This window comes from Acomys minous (assembly GCF_964271855.1).
Source record: "Acomys minous genome assembly, chromosome: 18".
NCBI classification, from domain to species: domain Eukaryota; kingdom Metazoa; phylum Chordata; class Mammalia; order Rodentia; family Muridae; genus Acomys; species Acomys minous.
This window is the reverse complement of record NC_140501.1, coordinates 59,776,714-59,796,691: the sequence shown is the minus strand read 5'-3', so window position 1 is coordinate 59,796,691 and position 19,978 is coordinate 59,776,714. Positions and strand designations below refer to the sequence as shown.

The window sequence follows — 19,978 nt, the reverse complement described above, 5'->3', positions numbered from 1 at the left end:
CCACTCCTTGGAATATACCCAGAAGATGCTCCAGCACGCAACAAGAAAATTTGCTCAACCATGTTCATAGCAGCCTTATTCAGAATAGCCAGAACATGGAAACAGCCTAAGTGTCCATCAGTAGAAGAATGGATAAAGAAACTGTGGTACATATACACTATGGAATACTACTCAGCTATTAAAAACAAGGAATTATAGAAATTTGTGGATAAATGGATTGAGCTAGAAATGATTATAATGAGTGAGTTAAACCAGAAGCAGAAAGACTCAAATGGTATATACTCACTTATATCTGCATATTAGCCCAAGGGGCATGTCCCACGAAAGCCTTCACTTACCAGGAAACTGGGACAGAGGGGAGGACATCCTATTGGGACTCTAGATGAGAGAAGCATGGGAGAATAGCAAAGTAGAAGGATCCAGAGGGTCCTAGAAACCTACAATTAGAACATTATGATAGGCAGATTTGGGGCCAGGGGTCCCACTCAAACTAAGGCACCAGCCAAGGACAATACAGGCAGTAAACTTTAAACCCCTACCCAGATCTAGCCAATGGACAGAACATTCTCCACAGTTGAGTGGAGAGTGGGATATGACTTTCTCACATACTCTGGTGCCTCACATTTGACCATGTCCCCTGGAGGGGGAGACCTGGTGGCACTCAGAGGAAGGACAGCAAGCTACCAAGAAGAGATTTGATACCCTATGAGCATATACAGGGGGAGGTAATCCCCCTCAGGAACAGTAATAGGGGAGGGGAATAAGGGGAAAATGGGAGGGAGGGACGAATGGGAGGATACAAGGGATGGGATAACCATTGAGATGTAACAAGAATAAATTAATTTAAAAAAAGAGGGGAGAAAGAAAAGAAAATTGTATTTTATTCTAACATCAGACAAATGTATATATTTTTGTTTCAATGATTTATTTATGTGTATGTGTGTGTGTGTGTGCCTGAATGTATGTATATTGACCCATATGATGCCCTGGAGGGCAGAAGAGGCCATCAGATCCCCAGGAACTGACCTAACAGGTAGCCATGAGCTGTGGGTGCTGGGAACTGAATTTGTGTCCTCTACAAGAGCTAAACCATTTCTGCAGACCACAGTCTTTAATGGCATTTGTTTTAAATGGCATTTGTTCATTTTGTTAATTAAATTCCTCTTGAGAATTCTTTTTTCTCTTTTATCCTATATAGAAGAATTCACCTCTAAGTAACCAGTAAATCTTTATCCCTTGGTGCTGGTTTCTAATTTAATATCCCAATGGTTTGAAAACTGAAACTTCGATTTCTATTCTTTTCAGTTTTTAAAAGATATGCTTTGACGCCTGCCACTATGCGGCAGCAGGCTGGCTGAAGACACCCAAATGGTGCCACTACGATAAGCAAGTGTGTGTTGGAGAGATGGGAGAGAAAGAGAAGGGAGCATGTGTGCAATATGAAGAGAGATGCCTCTGGAGGCGCAAGGTTAGTGAGGATCATCCCGAGGTAAATAGCCTGTGCTGCCATCATGAGGTCCCAGCCCATGCCACCACTGAGGGCCATGTCTGAGTCCATAGCCCTGAAGCAGCAAGGGGTCTGTGTTGATATCTATGGCCCAGGTTACCACCTAGTCCAGAATGTCTCCTACAGCCATTGTTTGAGGGCTGCTCAGAGTTGGCTCCACCCTTTGCCACCAAAAGACATCCTTTTTTATTTTTATTTTTTATGTTATTTTTTTTCTTTTTTGTTTTCTTTTAGGGGGGTAGGCTGTAGGGGAGGGATGGATATGGAGGAATGAGGAAATGAGTGGGATTGGGGGTATAATGTGAAAATTACAAAGAACCAATAAAAAGGTTTTATTTTATTTTAATGTGCTTTGACCCTGACTGTGGCCTATCTTGTGACGTTGAGAAAAACGTATGCCCTGCTGTTGATACAGAAAGTAAATGATCAGAGTAAAAGGTGAAATTTCCAACAAAAATAGGCTGCTCAGGGCTGGAGAGATGGCTCAGCGGTTAAGAGCACTGACTGTTCTTCCAAAGGACCTGAGTTCAATTCCCAGCATCCACATGGCAGCTTACAACTGTCTGTAACTCCAAGATCTGACACCCTCACACAGACATACGTGAAGGCAAAATACCAATGAACATAAAATAAAAATAAAAATTTTTTTTTTGGTTTTTTGAGACAGGGTTTCTCTGTGTAGCCTTGACTGTCCTGGACTCACTTTGTAGACCAGGCTGGCCTCGAACTCACAGTGATCTACCTTCCTCTGCCTCCCGAATGCTGGGATTAAAGGCTTGCACCACCACGCCCGGCTAAATAAATTATTTTTAAAAATAGGCTGCTCACCTCCTCCATTCTCATTTTTATCCTAATTTCCTCTCAAGCAACTTGTCACATTCCTTTCATGAAGAGACACGTTTATATTCTTTCCCCTCTTTGAGGACCAGCTCCCTGGTCAGTATAAATGCCTCCCTCTTCCTTCCTCCTAGCTTTCCTTGTTTGGGAATCAGTTCTGTCTGAAAGGGGTAAATTTTTAGTCACGGATTTATTTGCAAAAGAAACACTTATTTCTGTGAACAGCATAAATTTTGTTTATTCAATACATAGGACGGCTACATGGAAATATGTTACCTCTATAATAATCATCTTGTCCTGGGTGTCACAGTTTAGCTTTGTAGACAGTGATGTCACTTTGGGTCTTGGAGTTACTTGAGAATCTTGTAGTCTTGGCATTTCAGGATCTTTTGGTGAGAAAAAAAACAAAACAAAACCGTGGTCAGACAGGTGCCTATCAGGAGCTGGAGGTCTGGGTTTGAATTATTTGGACTAGAATTTAAATAATGCTCCGGTGTTTCCTTTCCCTGCTAAATGTTGTTTCTGAAATGGAGATAATGTCACATGACATCAAAAGTGTAATGCCTCTGGAGGAGAATCAGCTGTGAAATCGGAGGCTCCTGCCTTCCATTGCTCCAGGAGAAAGCTGGGTACAAGAGGGAGCTTAGGTGCAGAGCCCCAAGAGGAACATTGTTTTTATAGGTTAGAGGTGGTTTCTACATTCGTCCTACTGGAGTCCTAGTGGTACTGTTGGGTGGGTTCTGGGCCAAGCATTTCAAGAGTTTGAAGTAGAAGCTTACACAGTCGGCAAAAGTTATCTGGGAAACTTTATTCAAAGGAAATCTATAGAGTAGGTCAGAATAGAGAGCCAAGGACCACAGAGTAAATATACACAGGGCATCGGCTGCTGTCCGAGGCTTCTATTTATGAGGTTCAAGAGAAAGAGGTCTTTGGTTCCTCGGGGGCATAGTGAGTGTGGCTCTTTATTTTGATTGCTAGATTAATCTGATCATTTTCTACCACATACGTCCCCTCCCAGAATGCATCTATTACTAAACATCTGCGTACCCAATTACCTAAAAATTCACTTGAGGACACTAGTTTTATATTGCTGCACACATGTTCCTGAAACTAGTTCCGGCCAGGTTGGCTCTCTTATCTTCGAATCTGGAAGTATTGAGAGTATATTTGAATAGAAACTCTGTTTGGTGGTCTTTAAAGCAAGAGAAGCTCCATGATTGCCAAGTGCTGTGTGTCTGCACAGTGCAGAAGGCTCCTAGGCTGCCAGGTGCACTATTAGAAGAGTACCACATGCATAGCCCAAACTAAGGGGAGTCCTGGGCTGCTAAACTATTCCTTATGCTTGCCTGCCTAGATCCTAGAAAGCATAGTGCTTATGGTAGGGATTCCATTTTAAGACATGTTTGATCAAAGAATGTGTCTGTTGAGGTTTCATCGAACTGAATAAAAAGTATTATTTTCATATAACACTCTTAGAGAATCTATACGGGGTCATATGAGAGGAGGGAGCCTCTTGAAAAAATTCCTCCATAATATTGGCCTGTAAACAAGACTGTAGGGCATTTTTGTTGATTAATGACTGACATGGGAGGGCCCAGGTAAATATGAGGAGTGCCACCCGCAGCTTGGTAATCCAGGTTGGTACAAGAAAGCAAACCATGGCCTGGAGAGTTGGCTCAGAGGTTAAGAGCACCATCTGTTCTTTCAAAGGTCTTGAGTTCAATTTCCAGTAACTACATGGTGGCTCACAAACATCTATAATGAGATCTGGTGCCCTCTTCTGGCCTGCAGGCACACATGCAGGCAGATACTGTATACACTTTATACATAATAAATAAATCTTAAAAAAAAAAAAAGGCAAACCACGGGAGCACACACACCAGTAAGCAGTGGTCCTCCACGGCCTCTGCTTCAATCCCTGCTTGGAGTCCCTGCCCTGCCCTCCCTCTACAAAGCACTATAGGCTATAAGATTAAATAAGCCTTGTCCTCCCCACTAGTTTTTTAGTTATGGTGCTCATTGCAATAATAGAAAGCGAAAAGTAGGACAGACATATATTCATCAAAAGTTACAAGTTGACATGCGGCAAGCTTTCCCATTGAGTGTGACCTTCTGTTTCCCTGTACTGAAGAGTGTAAGGTCTTCCTGGGCACTGAAGCACACATAGGGCCGGCCAATCAGGTGTCATCTAACCACAAGCACATATTCCTGAAATTCTACTGTAATTAATTCTTGAGTCTAGGACTCCTGGATCTAGTGTTTATGAAAGTATTATATTTGCTACAAGTACCAAGCGGCATTGTCCCCAGTTTTATAATGAGGAGCAAGGAATTCATTGACACTAGGCAGCTTGAACAACTGCAGCCTCTGATCTGAAATTCCCAGAATACTGCACCACCACATGGATCTCCCACCCGAACCAAGGTAACCAAGTGGTAAACAGAGTTGAGAGTCAAACCGCAGCAAGACTGGGTCTCTGCCCCGTCTTTTTAGGTGGCACCTCCACTGCTGCTGCACTTGCCAGTACTTACTGAGTAAAGGAGCCAAGCTTGACCAGGATTTGAGTGCCTTTCACTTCACAGTTCCCAGTCTGTGCCTCTGGGTGCTTCGTCCCTGGTGCCTGAGGAAACAGGGAGTGGGATTCATGGACAGTTCTAGGTCTCTTAGTTTATCAGGAGAAAGCTAGGCCATTATCCTGACAGTAACATCTTTAGGACACTGGTCCCACTCCTACCTATCTCTGGGGCCAGAGAGAGAGAAGAGGCCACTGAGGAAATGGACACAGTGATGCTCCAGGCAGCAATGCTGGCTGTGTCATCCTTTTCCTCAGTCTGTTGGGAAAGCAAAGCCCTGGCACTGCTGCACTGCAGGCGTGACAGGTAAACCCTCCCATGGAGCAAGAGTGACTCAGCCAGTCTGATGGAGGGCAGCTGGCTTTGTGCTGGGGATGAGAGAACAGGGAACAGTTGAAGTGAAATATCAGGAGGATCTGGCTCCAACAGCGAAGGAGACAGTGTGAACAGGGGTGCTCAGAGAAAAGTCTGGAAAAGAGGAAGAGCCAGGCATGGGGATGGGGTGGGATAATGGGGGAACGTGTGGATCAGAATGGGGAGGCAGGACAGAAAACAGAAGGGCTGGGCTGGGCTGGGGAGCAGGCTGAAAACAAAGAAACCAATTTTAAAATGAGGTACAGATCTAAACAGGATGCTCAATGGAGGAAACACGAATGGTCAAGAAACACCTAAATAAATGGTAGGCACCCTTAGCCATCAGGGAAATGCACATCTAAGCTACTTTAGTATTTCATCTTACACCTGTCGGAGTGACTAACATCAATAAAACAAGTGACAGCGCATGCTGGTGAGTAGATGGGGCTATTGCTGATGGGAGTGCATATATTTTTTTTTACAGTCACTACGGAAACCAATGTGGCAGTTCTTCAAAAGATGGGGCTCCATATACCTCATGATCCAGCTATAACATTCTTGGGCATATACTCAAAGGTCATTTCCTCCTCCACAGGGACAAGTCTCCAACAATGTTCCTTGGTGCTTTATTTATAGCAGCCAGAAATCAGAAATATCCTAGATATCCTTCAACAGAAGAATGGATAAAGAAAATGTGGTACACTTACACAATGGAGTATTATTCTGCTATTTAAAAAAAAATAAAATCATGAAATTCACAAGTAAATGGATGGAACTAGAGAAAAAAATCTAAATGAGGAACCCAGAACCAGAAAAAAAAAAGTTAGGTTTTCACTTATTTGTGGATACGAGTTATTAAGTCAATGATAACCAAGATACAATCTGTAGAACCTAATGTATAAAATCACTATATAGTAGGTACAGAGTAAGAGACTTGCGGGGACAGATAGATGTCCCTAGGAAAGGGAAGTAGATTAGATAGGCACGGATGTTAGCGAAGATCTGGGCCAGCAAAGTGGAAAGGGAGAAGAAAGAATGGGAGGAGGGAAGGAATATGGGGCGAGATAGCAAAAATCAAGGGTCATTTGAGAGATAGTATAGACACCTAAAATAGTAAAAGCTTCCTGAAATATATTCATTTATGTGGGTGATCCAAATGAAATTGCCAAATAATGGGGGAGAAAGAGCCCCAACTGGCCATTTCATGTCATCAAATGAAGCTTCTTGTCCTAGGCTTGGATTACATCTAACTGAGTTGTCGCAGGGAAAGGGGAATCCCAAGGGAACCCCCAAACAACCCAGGTTGCTTCCAAGACTTATAGGTTGCTCTCCACAAACTGACAGCAAGGCCCCATTGCTGAAGACAACGCCTACCCAACTCACTGAGCTTGGAGAAGTCAAGCTATCAGAGGAGAAACGCCAACCTGGTGACAAACCCTTTGATCTACAGTGATGTCCTGCCTTCAAGGTATGCTAGGGCAATGGCGGCACAAAGATGGTGGGAGTAACCAAGCAGTCTCTTATTTGACTGAAGGCTCACTCAATGAGATGGAACCCTTATCTGACTGACACTGCTTGGGGGAATCAAGAACACGGACTAGATACTTCAGGAACCTAGGGGAAAATCAAATACTACTGGTCTTGAAAAAAAAAAAGGAGCCAGTAATAAAATGACTCCTAATGATATTCTTCTATACTCATAGGTCAGTGTCTCACTCAGGCATCATCAGAGAAGCTTTCTTCTGCTGCAGAGGGTAACAAGAACAGTGACCTGTGCACATCCAGGCATTTTACAGAGAGTGAAAAGCCTTGGACCACTCATCTCTTAACAGGATGTCTCCATCAAACATTCCTTCAGGGCTTTGGGAACCTCATGAAAGAGAAGGCAAAAAGAGAGTAAGAGCCAGAGTGGGTGGAGAACACCAAGAAAACCAGTCCTGCCAAGTCAACGAGAGCGATGTACATATGAACTCACAGAGACTGAGGCAGCATGCACAGGCCCACCCTAGTCGCAGGAGATGGGGCTCTAAGGAGTAAAGATGTAGACGCATTCCCTTCCCCCCCCCAAAATCCCTAATCCAGAAGCAATCACCAGTTGATAACCACTTGAAAATGAGATTTTAACTTCCACCAAGGGGGTCTCACTGGGAGAAACAAACTGCTTTTAAGGGTAGGCCAGGCACCCAGCAGCAGATGCTCAACAGAAAATCAATTAAAAGGTATCTTTGGAAGTTCCTTGCCTCATAGTGTCATGTTGGGGTCTCCTTTTTTTCTTTTTTAATTTTATCTTACCTTTTTAATTTCTTTTTTTTTTTTTACTCTACATGTTTCTCTCTCTCTCTCTCTCTCTCTCTCTCTCTCTCTCTCTCTCTCTCTCTCTCTCTCTCTCTCTCTCTCTCTCCCCTCTCTCTGTGTATGTGTTTGTCTTCCAGTTTAGTGTTTTTATTAGATTCCTGAGTATGTAAACAAGTGAGGCTCTATTTCTCGTATCTTCTCTTGGGCTCTTTTCCTTGTTTTTGTTTTGCTTCGTTTTGTTTTTAGATTTATTTAGTTAGTGAGTTAGTATACAGTGCTCTCTCTACATGTACACCTGTAGGGCAGAAGAGGGCATCAGTTCACATTAAGAGACGATTGTGAGTCACCATGTGGTTTCTGGGACTTGAACTCAGGACCTCTGGATGAGCATTCGGTGCTCTTAACCTCTGAACCATCTCTCCAGCCCCTGTTCTGTTTTTATCCCATTCCAATGTGTTAAGTCTTTGTTTTATTATATTTTTATTATTATCATATTCAAGTCTGTTTGTTTTCTAGTGAGAGAACACAAGGGTGGGAGTCTGTATGGGAGGCGGGTTGTGGATGCTGGGGAGAAGAGGAAGGAGACACTGTGATCAGGATATTATATGAGGAAAAGAAATCTATTTCCAGTAAGAGGGAAGAAAGGAATTTCCACACAACACAGACTCAGGCCAGGCTGGCTCCTGGTCCAGTCAGCAGTCACCAGAAGCACTGCTGAGTCTCCTGGCCTTCACTAACCACACTTACCAAGGGTGTGAGAGCCCATCTGTTTCCTCCAGTTCCAAGTTTCCTGTCTGGAGAATTCTTCCTCAATCCCTGGAGGACACGCTGAAAGACATTCAAGAAGCCATGTGTGAGCCCCCTTCCCCCCCCCAAAAAAAAGGCTTTCCGATGACTGTGGAAACACCTTCTTAGGATTTTGATATCTTTAAACATGGTATCTTTTCTTATTTAGAGCTACATCAGTCAGAAAAAAAAAAAAGAAAGTCAATGTAGAAATCATGGGAGAAGCGAACCAATTGCAAAGAAGTCACCCCTTGTTTGAGGCTTTTGACTTACCTGAAGGTAGCTAGCTTCCTGGTGGGAGAGAGAAACTAGGTATCTATCCAGCCGGTATCTGTCCAGCCGAGCTCTTCGAGGAGAGGCACTTATGAGGGCAGCAGACTCGTAGGGAGGGGGAGTGAGAAAAGCAGGGTTCATAGAGGAAGCTTTGGACAGACAGGAGGAGCTGGGCATGGCTACCATCAAGGTGGGGAAATAGACAGTGCTCCTCAGAGGCGGGAAAGTGGTAGGGTAGAAAACAGACAGAGGGTTGACACAAAGAGCAGGATGAAGGCTGGACGGTTGAGAAGGGATGAGGTGAACACTGGCAGGGAAAATATACAGCTGAGAAGTCTGAGGGGGAAGAGGACTGCGGAGACTTCCCAGAATTCTTGGTTGCTTTCTTCCCATCTTCCCAGAATCCTGCAGAGCTGCCACTTTACCCAGCGGCAGTTAGTGACTGAGCTTGGCCAGCGCTGCGGTGACAGTTATGTCACAGGTCAGCTCTCACCTCATTCTATGACAGAATGCCCATTGTGAAGTGCAGGCACCCTCCCTCTGCTCCAGCCTCACGCCCCACTTCACACCCCCTCCCTCTACTCCAGCCTCACCCCCCACTTCACACCCCCTCCCTCTACTCCAGCCTCACCCCCCACTTCACACCCCCTCCCTCTGCTCCAGCCTCACGCCCCACTTCACACCCCCTCCCTCTACTCCAGCCTCATGCCCCACTTCACACCCCCTCCCTCTACTCCAGCCTCACCCCCCACTTCACACCCCCTCCCTCTACTCCAGCCTCACCCCCCACTTCACACCCCCTCCCTCTGCTCCAGCCTCACCCCCCACTTCACACCCCCTCCCTCTGCTCCAGCCTCACCCCCCACTTCACACCCCCTCCCTCTACTCCAGCCTCACCTCCCACTTCACACCCCCTCCTTCTGCTCCAGCCTCATCCCCCACTTCACACCTCCTCCCTCTGCTCCAGCCTCACGCCCCACTTCACACCCCCTCCCTCTACTCCAGCCTCACCCCCCACTTCACACCCCCTCCCTCTACTCCAGCCTCACCCCCCACTTCACACCCCCTCCCTCTGCTCCAGCCTCACCCCCCACTTCACACCCCCTCCCTCTGCTCCAGCCTCACGCCCCACTTCACACCCCCTCCCTCTACTCCAGCCTCATGCCCCACTTCACACCCCCTCCCTCTACTCCAGCCTCACCCCCCACTTCACACCCCCTCCCTCTACTCCAGCCTCACCCCCCACTTCACACCCCCTCCCTCTGCTCCAGCCTCACCCCCCACTTCACACCCCCTCCCTCTGCTCCAGCCTCATGCCCCACTTCACACCCCCTCTCTCTACTCCAGCCTCACCCCCCACTTCACACCCCTCTCTCTGCTCCAGCCTCACCCCCCACTTCACACCCCTCCCTCTGCTCCAGCCTCATGCCCCACTTCACACCCCTCCCTCTGCTCCAGCCTCATGCCCCACTTCACACCCCCTCTCTCTACTCCAGCCTCACCCCCCACTTCACACCCCTCTCTCTGCTCCAGCCTCACCCCCCACTTCACACCCCCTCCCTCTGCTCCAGCCTCACGCCCCACTTCACACCCCCTCCCTCTGCTCCAGCCTCACGCCCCACTTCACACCCCTCCCTCTGCTCCAGCGTCACCTCTAAGAGAAAGGGGCTCAGGCTCTAGGTGTAGGAGTGACCATGGCACTGAGCACTGAGCAGTGGGGCTGTCACAGGAGTCTTTGCCGTTGGATAAAGCTTTCCTTCCTTTCACTGGCGGAGACTGGTCAGGCACGGTCAGGTCCCTGTGCAGGCCCTGGGGCAACAAGCTCTAATTCAGGAACTGGGGGAAATGTGTGGAAGTCAGCTTAAGTGTCTTTATAAAGGTTTTTCATGTTACATAGTGGGACAATAGGGATGATTGGAGATTTCTTTGTCTTTCTTTCTTTTTTTCTTTCCCCTTTGTAAGTCGTACTTCTCTCTCTGGCTCATGTCTGGGTCAGATGTAAGCTCCTAACTACTGTTGCCAATTTTATGTCAAATTTCATATAAAATACTTTGCAATTTCCTCCGGCCAGTAAGGAAAGTTTCATCCCAGTACTAGGTGGATTTCTGAGAGAATTCTGAAATAGTACCTGACATACACATGATAATACACAGTCATAATTTGCCACTGTCACCAAACAGAATTGTAATAAACTTAGCTTTAGACCTAATTGGGTTTTATTTGTGGCTCATATGGAGAAATCAGAAATTCATTGTCTTAGTTATTTTTCTACTGGCATGACAAAACACTACGACCAAGGTAGCTTATAAAGAAAAGCATTTAGTTGGGGGCTTGCTTACAGTTTCAGAGAGTGAGTCCATGACAGTGATGGACAGAAACACGGCAGCAGGTGTGATACTGGAGCAGTAGTTGAGAGCTTCCATCTTGGGGCAACACCTATGAGGCAGAGAAAGCCTACTGGATTGGCTTTTGAAACCTCAGTGTTCCCATACCTTAAATCTTTCCCAAACAGTTTTACCAGTTGAAGACCAAGCTAACAAACATTTGGTCCTAAGCGGGGCGGGCTTTTCTCTTCCAATCACCACTTCCATTAATATTCCTGAGCTTTGGAACAGACGGAAACAGTGCAGTGCTGGATGAACCAAAAGAACATTGCAGGAGAAACAGGAAAATGCTTTGAAAACGTGTAGAATGAAGGCAAGACATCCCTAAAAGTATTGGGTACAAATGGGGCTGTCAAACTTCCCATTAGACTGAGAAAAACACAGACTCAAACTATTAAACCATTTGTTGTAGAAATCAGCATAGGCTTTATAGTAACCTACAAGATCACAAAGAGTGGACGGAGGCCAGTGAGTTTGATGACTTGGATGAATGAGACTGATATTTGATTTTTGAGACCAGGTTTCGCTACGTAGCCCTGGCTGCCCTGGAACTCACTTTCTGTATAGACCAGGCTGGTCCCCAACCCTTAGAGATCCATCTACCACTGCCTTCTGAGGGCTGAGATCCGTGCCGTGTTGGGAGTAATTTCTTTACAAACATAGAATATCAGAGCCGATGTCTGACAAAGAGATTGGTTGTTTTCAAATTTCTTACACTAAGGTCTCAGGCACAGATGGCTTTGTTGTTGCAGTCTACTCAATACGTAAAGGAGAATTGGTACCAATTTTACATAACATGCAGCAAGGAGCCAGCATTTCCCAGTGTATTATATAAAGCCAAAAGTATCCTGATGCCAAACTCAAACAAGGCTCTCATAGGATAATGAAAATATAAAACAATATATTTTCTCTTCTGAATATACATGGAAAATGCCTCAAGAAAAACCCCCAGATGATGTGTCATATAAAAAGGATTATATTCCACATAGAATTTGTTCTAAAAAATTTCAAGGTTTAGTTAGCATCAGGATACAACTGAAATACTGTATCAAATCCATAAAGCACAAGCCCATGTGTATAGAATTCAGGGCAAGTGTTTGGCAAATCCCAACACCTTAGTGACAGGAAGAAAATGCAACAAACTAAGAACAGAAGGAAGTGATCTCACTGTGACAAAATACAACATCAAACCTCATGGCGGACACCACGCTTAACAGTGAACACAGAATCCTTCCTCCTTGTCTCCTTGTACTGGTGAGGTTTTTGTTTTTTTTCTTCAACTTACACAAGCTAGGTCATCTAGAAAGAGGGAACATCAAATGGGAAAAATGTCTTTATCAGGTGGCATTTACTTGTTTAAAGATTAATGTGGCAAAGTCCAGACTACTGTGGGCAGTGCAGCCCCTGTGCAGTTGGTCCTGGGAGGTATAATATAGGGACTGAATGTGAGCCTGAGAGGAAGGCAGTAGGCAGTGTCCCTTTGTGGCATGTGTTTCGGTTCCTGCTTGCAGGTTCCTGCTTGCAGGTTCCTGCCTCTAGTCCCTGCCCTGACTTCCTTCTGTGTGGGATTGTTATATAGAACTGTAAGTGGAAATAAATCCTTTCCTCCCCCAAGTTGCTTTCAGTCATGGTGTTTTATCACAGCAAAAGAAAGAAAACTAAGATACTCTTTAAGAGCAGGAACAACATGCTCGCTTTCACCTCTACACATAATTTCCTGGGATGTTCTAGGCAGGGCGAGCATGTTACAAGTTAAAAGGAATCTGCTAGAGGAAGTGAAACCATTTCTCTAAGTCACATGGGAATCACGTAGACAATCCTAAGGGAACTTCCTAAGTAAGCATGCTGTAAGTTAAGACCTTTCAGCAAAACTGTATGATGCTGTACCCTGAAACTGAACAATAGTCAAAGATGTCTATGCTTCAGAGATTACAGATATATCGTGTTGCTTCGCAAAAATTACTACATGTGATTAAAGATCTTATGATGGAAAATTATTCTGGCTTATCAGTTAGGGCTACCATGAGCAAAATGGACTTTTTAGCCAGGCAAGATGACACATGCCTTTCATCCCAGCACTTGGGAGAAGGCAGAGGCAGAGGTAGGTGTATTTCTGGGTTTTAGGCCAAATCAGACTATGCAGTGAGACTTTGTTTCAAATTAAATAAGTCAGTGGTCCTTATAAAAATAAATGTGTGGGCTTTATATAAAAGAGGCCTGTATCAGAAGATATGAAGATGTATATGCTACAGTGTATCCTGAACATCCCTTTTTTTTACACATTTTTATTGAAAAATAAAATAATTCATATTACATCTCATTTTCTATCCCATCCCATGCATCCTCCCATTCCTTCCTCCCTCCCTCCCACTTTCACCCCATTCCCCTTCCCTATGACTGTGACTGAGGGGGACTTCCTCCCCCTGAATATGATGTTAGGGTATCAAGTCTCTTCTTGGTAGTCTGCTATCCTTCCTCCGAGGGCCATCAGGCCTCCCCATCAAGGGGACATGGCCAAATATGGGGCACCAGAGTTCATGTGAAAGTCAGTCCCCAGTCTCCACTTAACTGTGGAGAATTCCTGAGCATCTCTTATGTGGCCCTGTCTTGAAATCTTGGTCTTCAAGTGCTGGAGAGATGGTGCAGTCCTTAAGGATTACTGGCTGCTCTTGCAGAGGATTCAGGCTTCCTGCCCAGCACTCCCAGGGTGACTGCAAATCAGTCCCATTCCAAGGGCCCCAGTGTCCCTTGCTGACCTCCGAGGGCATCAGCACTGTGGAATCTTTCCAGAATAAGCACTGTGGCACCAATGAGAGTGGAGGAGAGGACATGTCACTGGTGAACAGAAGCTCCCAAAGGGCTTCGATCCCAGGTCTGGTCGCCTTTCCTGTTTTATGCTCTCAAACCACAAGGTGGAGTGAACAAGCAAGCAAGAATTTACAGAATCATGCCTGGCCTTCAGCAGACTGCTACAGGCAACAACCCACGGTCTCACTGCTTCTCCAGGTCATTCTGTTCCAGGTAGACTATGAAGTCATACTTGGCAAACAGGCACTACATGTGCTTTAAGTTAAATCACTAAATAAATCAACAAATCAATATCTAAGCATCGGTCTCTTCCCCCTTCTCCTACTTCAGAAGGAGAAAGCTGACTCCTAAAAGCTGTCCTGACTTCAGCCCCCATGCCATAGGGCACGTGTGTGTGTGTGTGTGTGTGTGTGTGTGTGTGTGTGTGTGTGTGTGTGTGTAGTCACACACATAAACACACTCAATTTGATTTTAAAGAAGTCATCTAATCAACACTGGGTGAATAGGAAAAAAGCAATATTGGGAGTCAGTCAATCAGTGGACACTCTGCCCAGAAGAGGCCTTCCTTAGAGTGAGGCAGCTCTCCTCAGCTGAAGCAAACCAAAGAAGACAAATGGTGGTAACTACGGGCAGGGCAGTGCATCATTCAGGATGGTCTGTCGCCTGGGCCAGCAGAGCCTCTCCCCGGCTGAGTTCCCAGAGTCCTCAAGGAGGACACTAGAAGGCCGCCTCTCCTGGCAACAACATACAGAGAAGGAAAGTTAGTGGGATGAGCTCCTGCCCCTTCTGCTGCAGCTGCTCCTGAAGGTACAGCAGCCAATTCTCTCGTCTCTGCCCTGTGCCTTCCACATCCTCGCTGGGGATGGGAGCTTGTGAATGCTTGAGTGAATTGCCTAGTGGAGTGCCTTGGAATCCTAGCACTGCCCTCTCTCCCTCCCTACTCACCTTCTCGGGTAAGTGCCTCTCTGCCAGCACTGAAAGTTGTGCACGTTGATTATCCCAGTGACAACACATGGCGTGGGGTGATGACAGTCAAGTACTCTAAGCAAGATCCTGTTCTTGGTTAGACGTTGGTCCTTGGCACGAGGGCCCAAAATTTCTAAATAGTGGTGTAGCTGTGTTCCCTTTAGGAATGATTTCCCCCACTGGAACCAAAGAGCTTTGGACCGGTGGCCTATAGCTGTGATTAAAATGACAAGTTCCCCAAGTGGGCACTGGGGTTGATGAAAAGTAGGGACAGTGCCACTTGCATGATTCTATACTCATTCTCCAGTATGCTCTTTTTTTTTTTTTTAATTAACTTATTTGTAGTAGAGATAAACATGTTTTTGTTTTGATCCCAAGTGTGAGATAGGTATTGGATGTAAACATGTTTTTATTTTGATCCCAAGTGTGAGATGGGGAGCAGACTTGTGAGATAACAGGTGATGTTTATCCACTAGGAAATGAACCACTTCACGGGGGGAACTTGGGTTTTGCCAGCTGAAAAAACATCCTAGTACAGACTCTGAGAGTGTATATATACATATATAGTCCCAAAACAGGAGCCTGGGCTATTTGGGGTCTTGGTATTGTTTGGCTGTTCATCACTCCTAGAGAGAACCGCTCCAGGGAAGGCTTCAAGGCTTTGGGTTCCAACTGAGGCTCTGGGTTCTGGTTGCTCCAGGTTCTAGCAGCAACTCTGGGGGAATTGCCGGTCTGCTGAAATCCTGCTGACTACACCAGGGGAATCGTTCCCAGGAAATGATACCCAGAAAGTATCATTCTTGTTTTCTTTAATCTCCTTTCCCTCCTGTTTAAGGTAGTCAGGTTGTGAGGGAGGTGCATTCCTTTAATAAGTTCATAATCAAGTCTAATTGTTAAGGAAACTGAGCCTACACTTATTTATTCACTTTACATCCCGGTCGTAGCCCCTCCCTCCTCTCCTCATAGTCCCGCCCCCCTTCTTCTTCCCTCATCCCCCCTCCTCTATTCCTCAGAAAAGGGGAGTCCCAACCCACCCACCCACCCACCCAAGCTCCTCAAGTCAAGGACTGAGCATATCTTCCCCCGTGGCCTGGGAAGGCCTGGGAAAGTGATTGAAAAGCTGGCAAGAGAGTCCATGTCAGAGACATCCCCTGCTCTGCTTTCTAGAGGACCAACATGGAGCCTGAGCTGCACATCAGTTACATATCTATAGGGATCTATGTCCAGTCTATGCATGGTCCTTGGTTGGTGCTTCCGACTCCACAGGCCCTCTGGGCCCTGGTTAGTTGGCTGTGTTGGTCTTCTTGTGAAGCTCCTGTCACCTCTACGTCCTCCCCCCCCCCCCCCCCCGCTCCTACATTTCCACACGACTCCCTCTGCTTCACCCAGTGTTTGGTTATGAGTCTCAGCATCAGTTTCAAGGCGCTTCCGGGTGGAGCCTCTCAGAGGACAACTCTGTTAGGCTCCTTTCTGCAAGCATAGCAAAGTATTGTTAATATTGTCAGGGGTTGGCTCTCTCCCATGGGGTGGGTCTTGGGTTGGACCAGGCATTGGTTGGACATTCCCTCAATTTCTACTCTACCCGCCCTATCTTTATCCCTGCACATCTTGTAGGCAGGGTCAATTTTGGGTGGAAGTTTTTGTGGATGGGTTGGTGTTCCCCTCTCTCCACTAGGAGTCTTGTCTAGTTAGAGGGTGTCCTCTTCAGTCACCATGGCCCCTGCTACCAGAAGTCTCAGCTAGAGTCCCCTACATATTCTCCCAGAAGCCTACCCTGACTTAGGTCTCCAGCTTGTCACAGAGATGCCCCCACCCACAGTTTCTCTTTTGAGGGATACAAAGCCATACAGTGGTCAGTGAGTTAGGCCATCACTGCCCCCTTTATCTACAGATAATCCTTTATCTACACAGGTTGTCATTTTAGTCATGTTGTCAGCTGGCTCCTCCATTGCTGATGAGGTCAGTAGATTCCAGGTGGTGTATCATGTGACAGGTCTGGCAGCTTCTGTGGCAATGCAAGCAAGGCTATGTATCTTTTGCTGTTAAGTGGGTTCCTTGTTCTGATACGGTGATAGTCAGAAGGCTTCACTGGTGGATCAAACATAACATAAATTGATGAAATTGTCTAAGTCTGATGACCCAAAGTCAATCCCCGGATCCCATACTTGAAAGAGAACCAGCTCTTGAAAGTTGTCATCTGACCTCTACACACCCACCTTGGTACCTGTGCAGCACTCACACACACACACACACACACACACACACACACACACACATTGTGTGTGCGTATACATGTGCGGTGTGTATATATGCAGAGTGTGTGTGTATATACACAACAATAATAAAATTTTTAATTAAATATAAAATATAAACCCTTGGATAATCATATTGGCTGAGATCCTGAAGTTAAGCTCATAAAGAATATAACCGCCTATCCTGTTAAAAAAGAAATGGCTTCCCTTTCTCGAGAGAGTCCAATATGGGCAACTTACCACCACTGGCTGGTATTTTCATGTGTTACCTCCCCACGTTATCCTGTTCTGGATCTTGGCAATAGTTCCCCTTGGTGGCAGTTTGCAGTTGCTAGATTAACACTGGTGAGTGTCCATGGGTAGCTATTCTCTTAACAACAATGTTGTCTCTGTTCCCGAATCTGCTCTGCTAGTGCAAGCATGGCTGCTGAGAAAGCCGACTGGCACGCACTGAAATGGTGGAGAGGGTCAAGGGTCCTGCTGCCAAGCCTGACAGCCTGAGTGCGATCCCCAGGATCCACACAGCAGAAGGAAAATACTGACTCTTACAAGCTGCCCTCTGACCTCCACACTTGGGCTAAGACATCTGCCTGCCTGTACATTTGCTTGTGCGCATGGGCACACATACACACACACACACACACACACACACACACACACACACACACACACACGGGGTGGAGGGAGGTAATCTACAATACATAGGAGGGGTGCAAATAATGTAAATCCCATACTCATGCATGAAATTCTAAAAAAAAATCCAATTAAAAAGAGGTAGAGCTGGTACTTATTAAGCGATTTTTAGCACAGCCTTAAGCCTAAGGTCAATAAAGAAGTGCTCAAGTGGAGGGCAGTAGGCTGCCGAGCACACGTGTGCCTGCTTCTCAAGAGAGAGCACCAGTGATCATCTTCATCAGCTGTGGCGTAGATGGGGGTCTGAGCCTGGGGGCACCTGCCGAGGTTCCAGGTTCTTGTTTCCTAGAACAAAGTTGAACCAGGACAGGAACATGATGGAAAGAAAAGTTTCATAGCAGAAGAGACAGGCTCTCCTTCGTGGGTTGTTTAAATAGCTCCATCTTCCTCCCACAGTCAGATGGCCATCCCCGCAGCTTTTCCTCAGGGTGCTCTGTTTTGTTTCCTGTAGCTTCTGAGAGGGATTTCCAGCCTTTTTGCCAACTTGCTTCTTTTATGTTAATCCTTATGCTTACCCACCCCCACCCCCTTTTAAAACCCCCACCATATTTTGAATTTGTTATAAGTATATGTAATTGATGTTGGTGGCTTCAGAAGTTGCATCTCAAAGGGCTCCTGCTCCTAAGGAATACAAATGGGAATACAGTGAAATCTTGAGGCATGCTGGGTAGATGACAAGGACGTGTGGGGAAGTTGGATGCTTTCAGTGTTTACAGAAGTTAATACTTCATGAGAATCCTACAAAATATCTAGGGAAGGAGGACAGTGGTATTTAAGGTCAGATTCATTCAGGCCTTATAGTTCATTGGTATTTGAACTTTCTTTTTTGTTTATTTGTGTTTTCAAGACAGGCTTTCTTTGCGTGTAGCACTGGCTATCCTGGAACTCACTTTGTAGACCAGGCTAGCCTCAAACTCACAGAGATCCAGCTGTCTCTGCCTGGGATTACAGGCTTGGGCCACCACGCCCAGCTATTTTAACATTCTTATTTGAAACTATTTCTAAAACTTATTTATACAGTATCCTGCCTGCATGTAAGCTATGAGCTGGCAGGCCACAAGAGGGCACCAGATCTCATCATAGATGGTTGTGAGCCAACATGTGGTTACTGGGAATTGAACTCAGGACCTTTGGAAGGCTAGCCAAATGCTCTTAACTTCTGAGCCATCTTTCCAGCCCCAAAAGATTTCTATATAAAAGGAATATAGTCTCTTCGTAGGCAGTCTTCAGTGCAAACATTAGTTGTACTTGATTCTTGGCTGCCGAAAGGCTTCAGAAAGACTGTGAATAAGGGACGCCCATAGATTTTGTTTGCTACTTTCTGGGCTCTTCTTTCTTCCGCCCTTTTCTTCTTCTCTTTCAGCTCCCTAACACTAGTAAGGAGACAGAAAGGGCATGACTTCATTGTTAGACGACTTCCTGCCGATCAGGTGTGCCAAATTCCTTGGGACAAGCTTGAGCATCACCATCAGGATATCTAATTTCTTCTTTGCACACAACGACTGAACAAACCAACACCATCAGCAACCAACCAATCTCTCAGGGCTCTAGCGTTATAGCCTCTGAAATGTCCCCAGAATTCCAAACTTCACAGACTCGCAAAAACTCTCTGCAGCTGGCAAATCCATGCCTCCTCCGCTAGAGCACTAGGCAAATCGTAGTATCAGCTGCTGAGAATCAGCCCTGTGCCCCCCCCCCCCACACACACACCTGGGATTAAAACAAAAACAGGCTTACAATAGTTATGCCTTTTTAAAGGAACCAAAATTCCAAAATTCTCACTGCAGACTCCTTTCTTCCCTGTGCTCTCAATTTTCCTTTTCTATCCTCCCTCAAGTCTGCCAAGTTGCCACTCTTTTGGTGGAGCTACGCAGATAGTAAGAGTCTAGCCAGTTGTCAGTTATTGTAGTAAGTCTGTGCGCTTATGAAGAGAGTACATCAGGGGCCCGAGATCGGGTGACAGCCCTTACTCACTTAGAGGAAATGCACAATGCATTTTCCCTGCACTGTAAAATCCCTGTTTTGCATACGCAGTGTAATGGAAACTAGAGGAATAGTTGTCCCTGAGGCTCTGAATGAACTTCAATAACTCAAGATGTTGAGTGTGCAAGAAGGGCGAGTAGGTGGTGTTTGACCTCACTTCTGAAAGAGGAGAGGAGACAGACCGCGTTCGGGAGATGTTAAAAAAAAAAAAAAAAAAAAAAAAAAACAAAGAAACAGAGCCAGAGAGCCATTAAGACTGGTAAAAAT

The 19,978-nt window shown here is 45.8% G+C and overlaps 1 protein-coding gene across 1 annotated transcript; it reads right to left on the bottom strand.

Annotated features, from left to right (window-relative positions):
• Positions 1 to 2,556: 2,556 nt before the first annotated feature.
• Positions 2,557 to 9,105, bottom strand: LOC311589220 (uncharacterized protein). Its single transcript, XM_084767517.1, has 4 exons — positions 8,626 to 9,105; positions 8,314 to 8,394; positions 4,876 to 4,964; positions 2,557 to 2,730 (listed from the first exon to the last, which is right to left on the bottom strand). Exons 1-4 carry the CDS (start codon positions 9,016 to 9,018, stop codon positions 2,724 to 2,726), a joined length of 570 nt encoding a protein of 189 aa, XP_084623643.1. The 5' UTR covers positions 9,019 to 9,105; the 3' UTR covers positions 2,557 to 2,723.
• Positions 9,106 to 19,978: the final 10,873 nt, after the last annotated feature.

Bases quoted from the DNA above. Each gene is read 5' to 3' on its own strand.
- LOC311589220 (XM_084767517.1), bottom strand. From the start codon at position 9,018: ATGGGAAGAAAGCAACCAAGAATTCTGGGAAGTCTCCGCAGTCCTCTT. The intron at 8,395-8,625 runs GTAAGTCAAAAG...AATGTCTTTCAG, and splicing joins AGGAAGCTAGCTACCTTCAG to CGTGTCCTCCAGGGATTGAG. The intron at 4,965-8,313 runs GTAAGTGTGGTT...CTGTTTCCTCAG, and splicing joins GATGGGCTCTCACACCCTTG to GCACCAGGGACGAAGCACCC.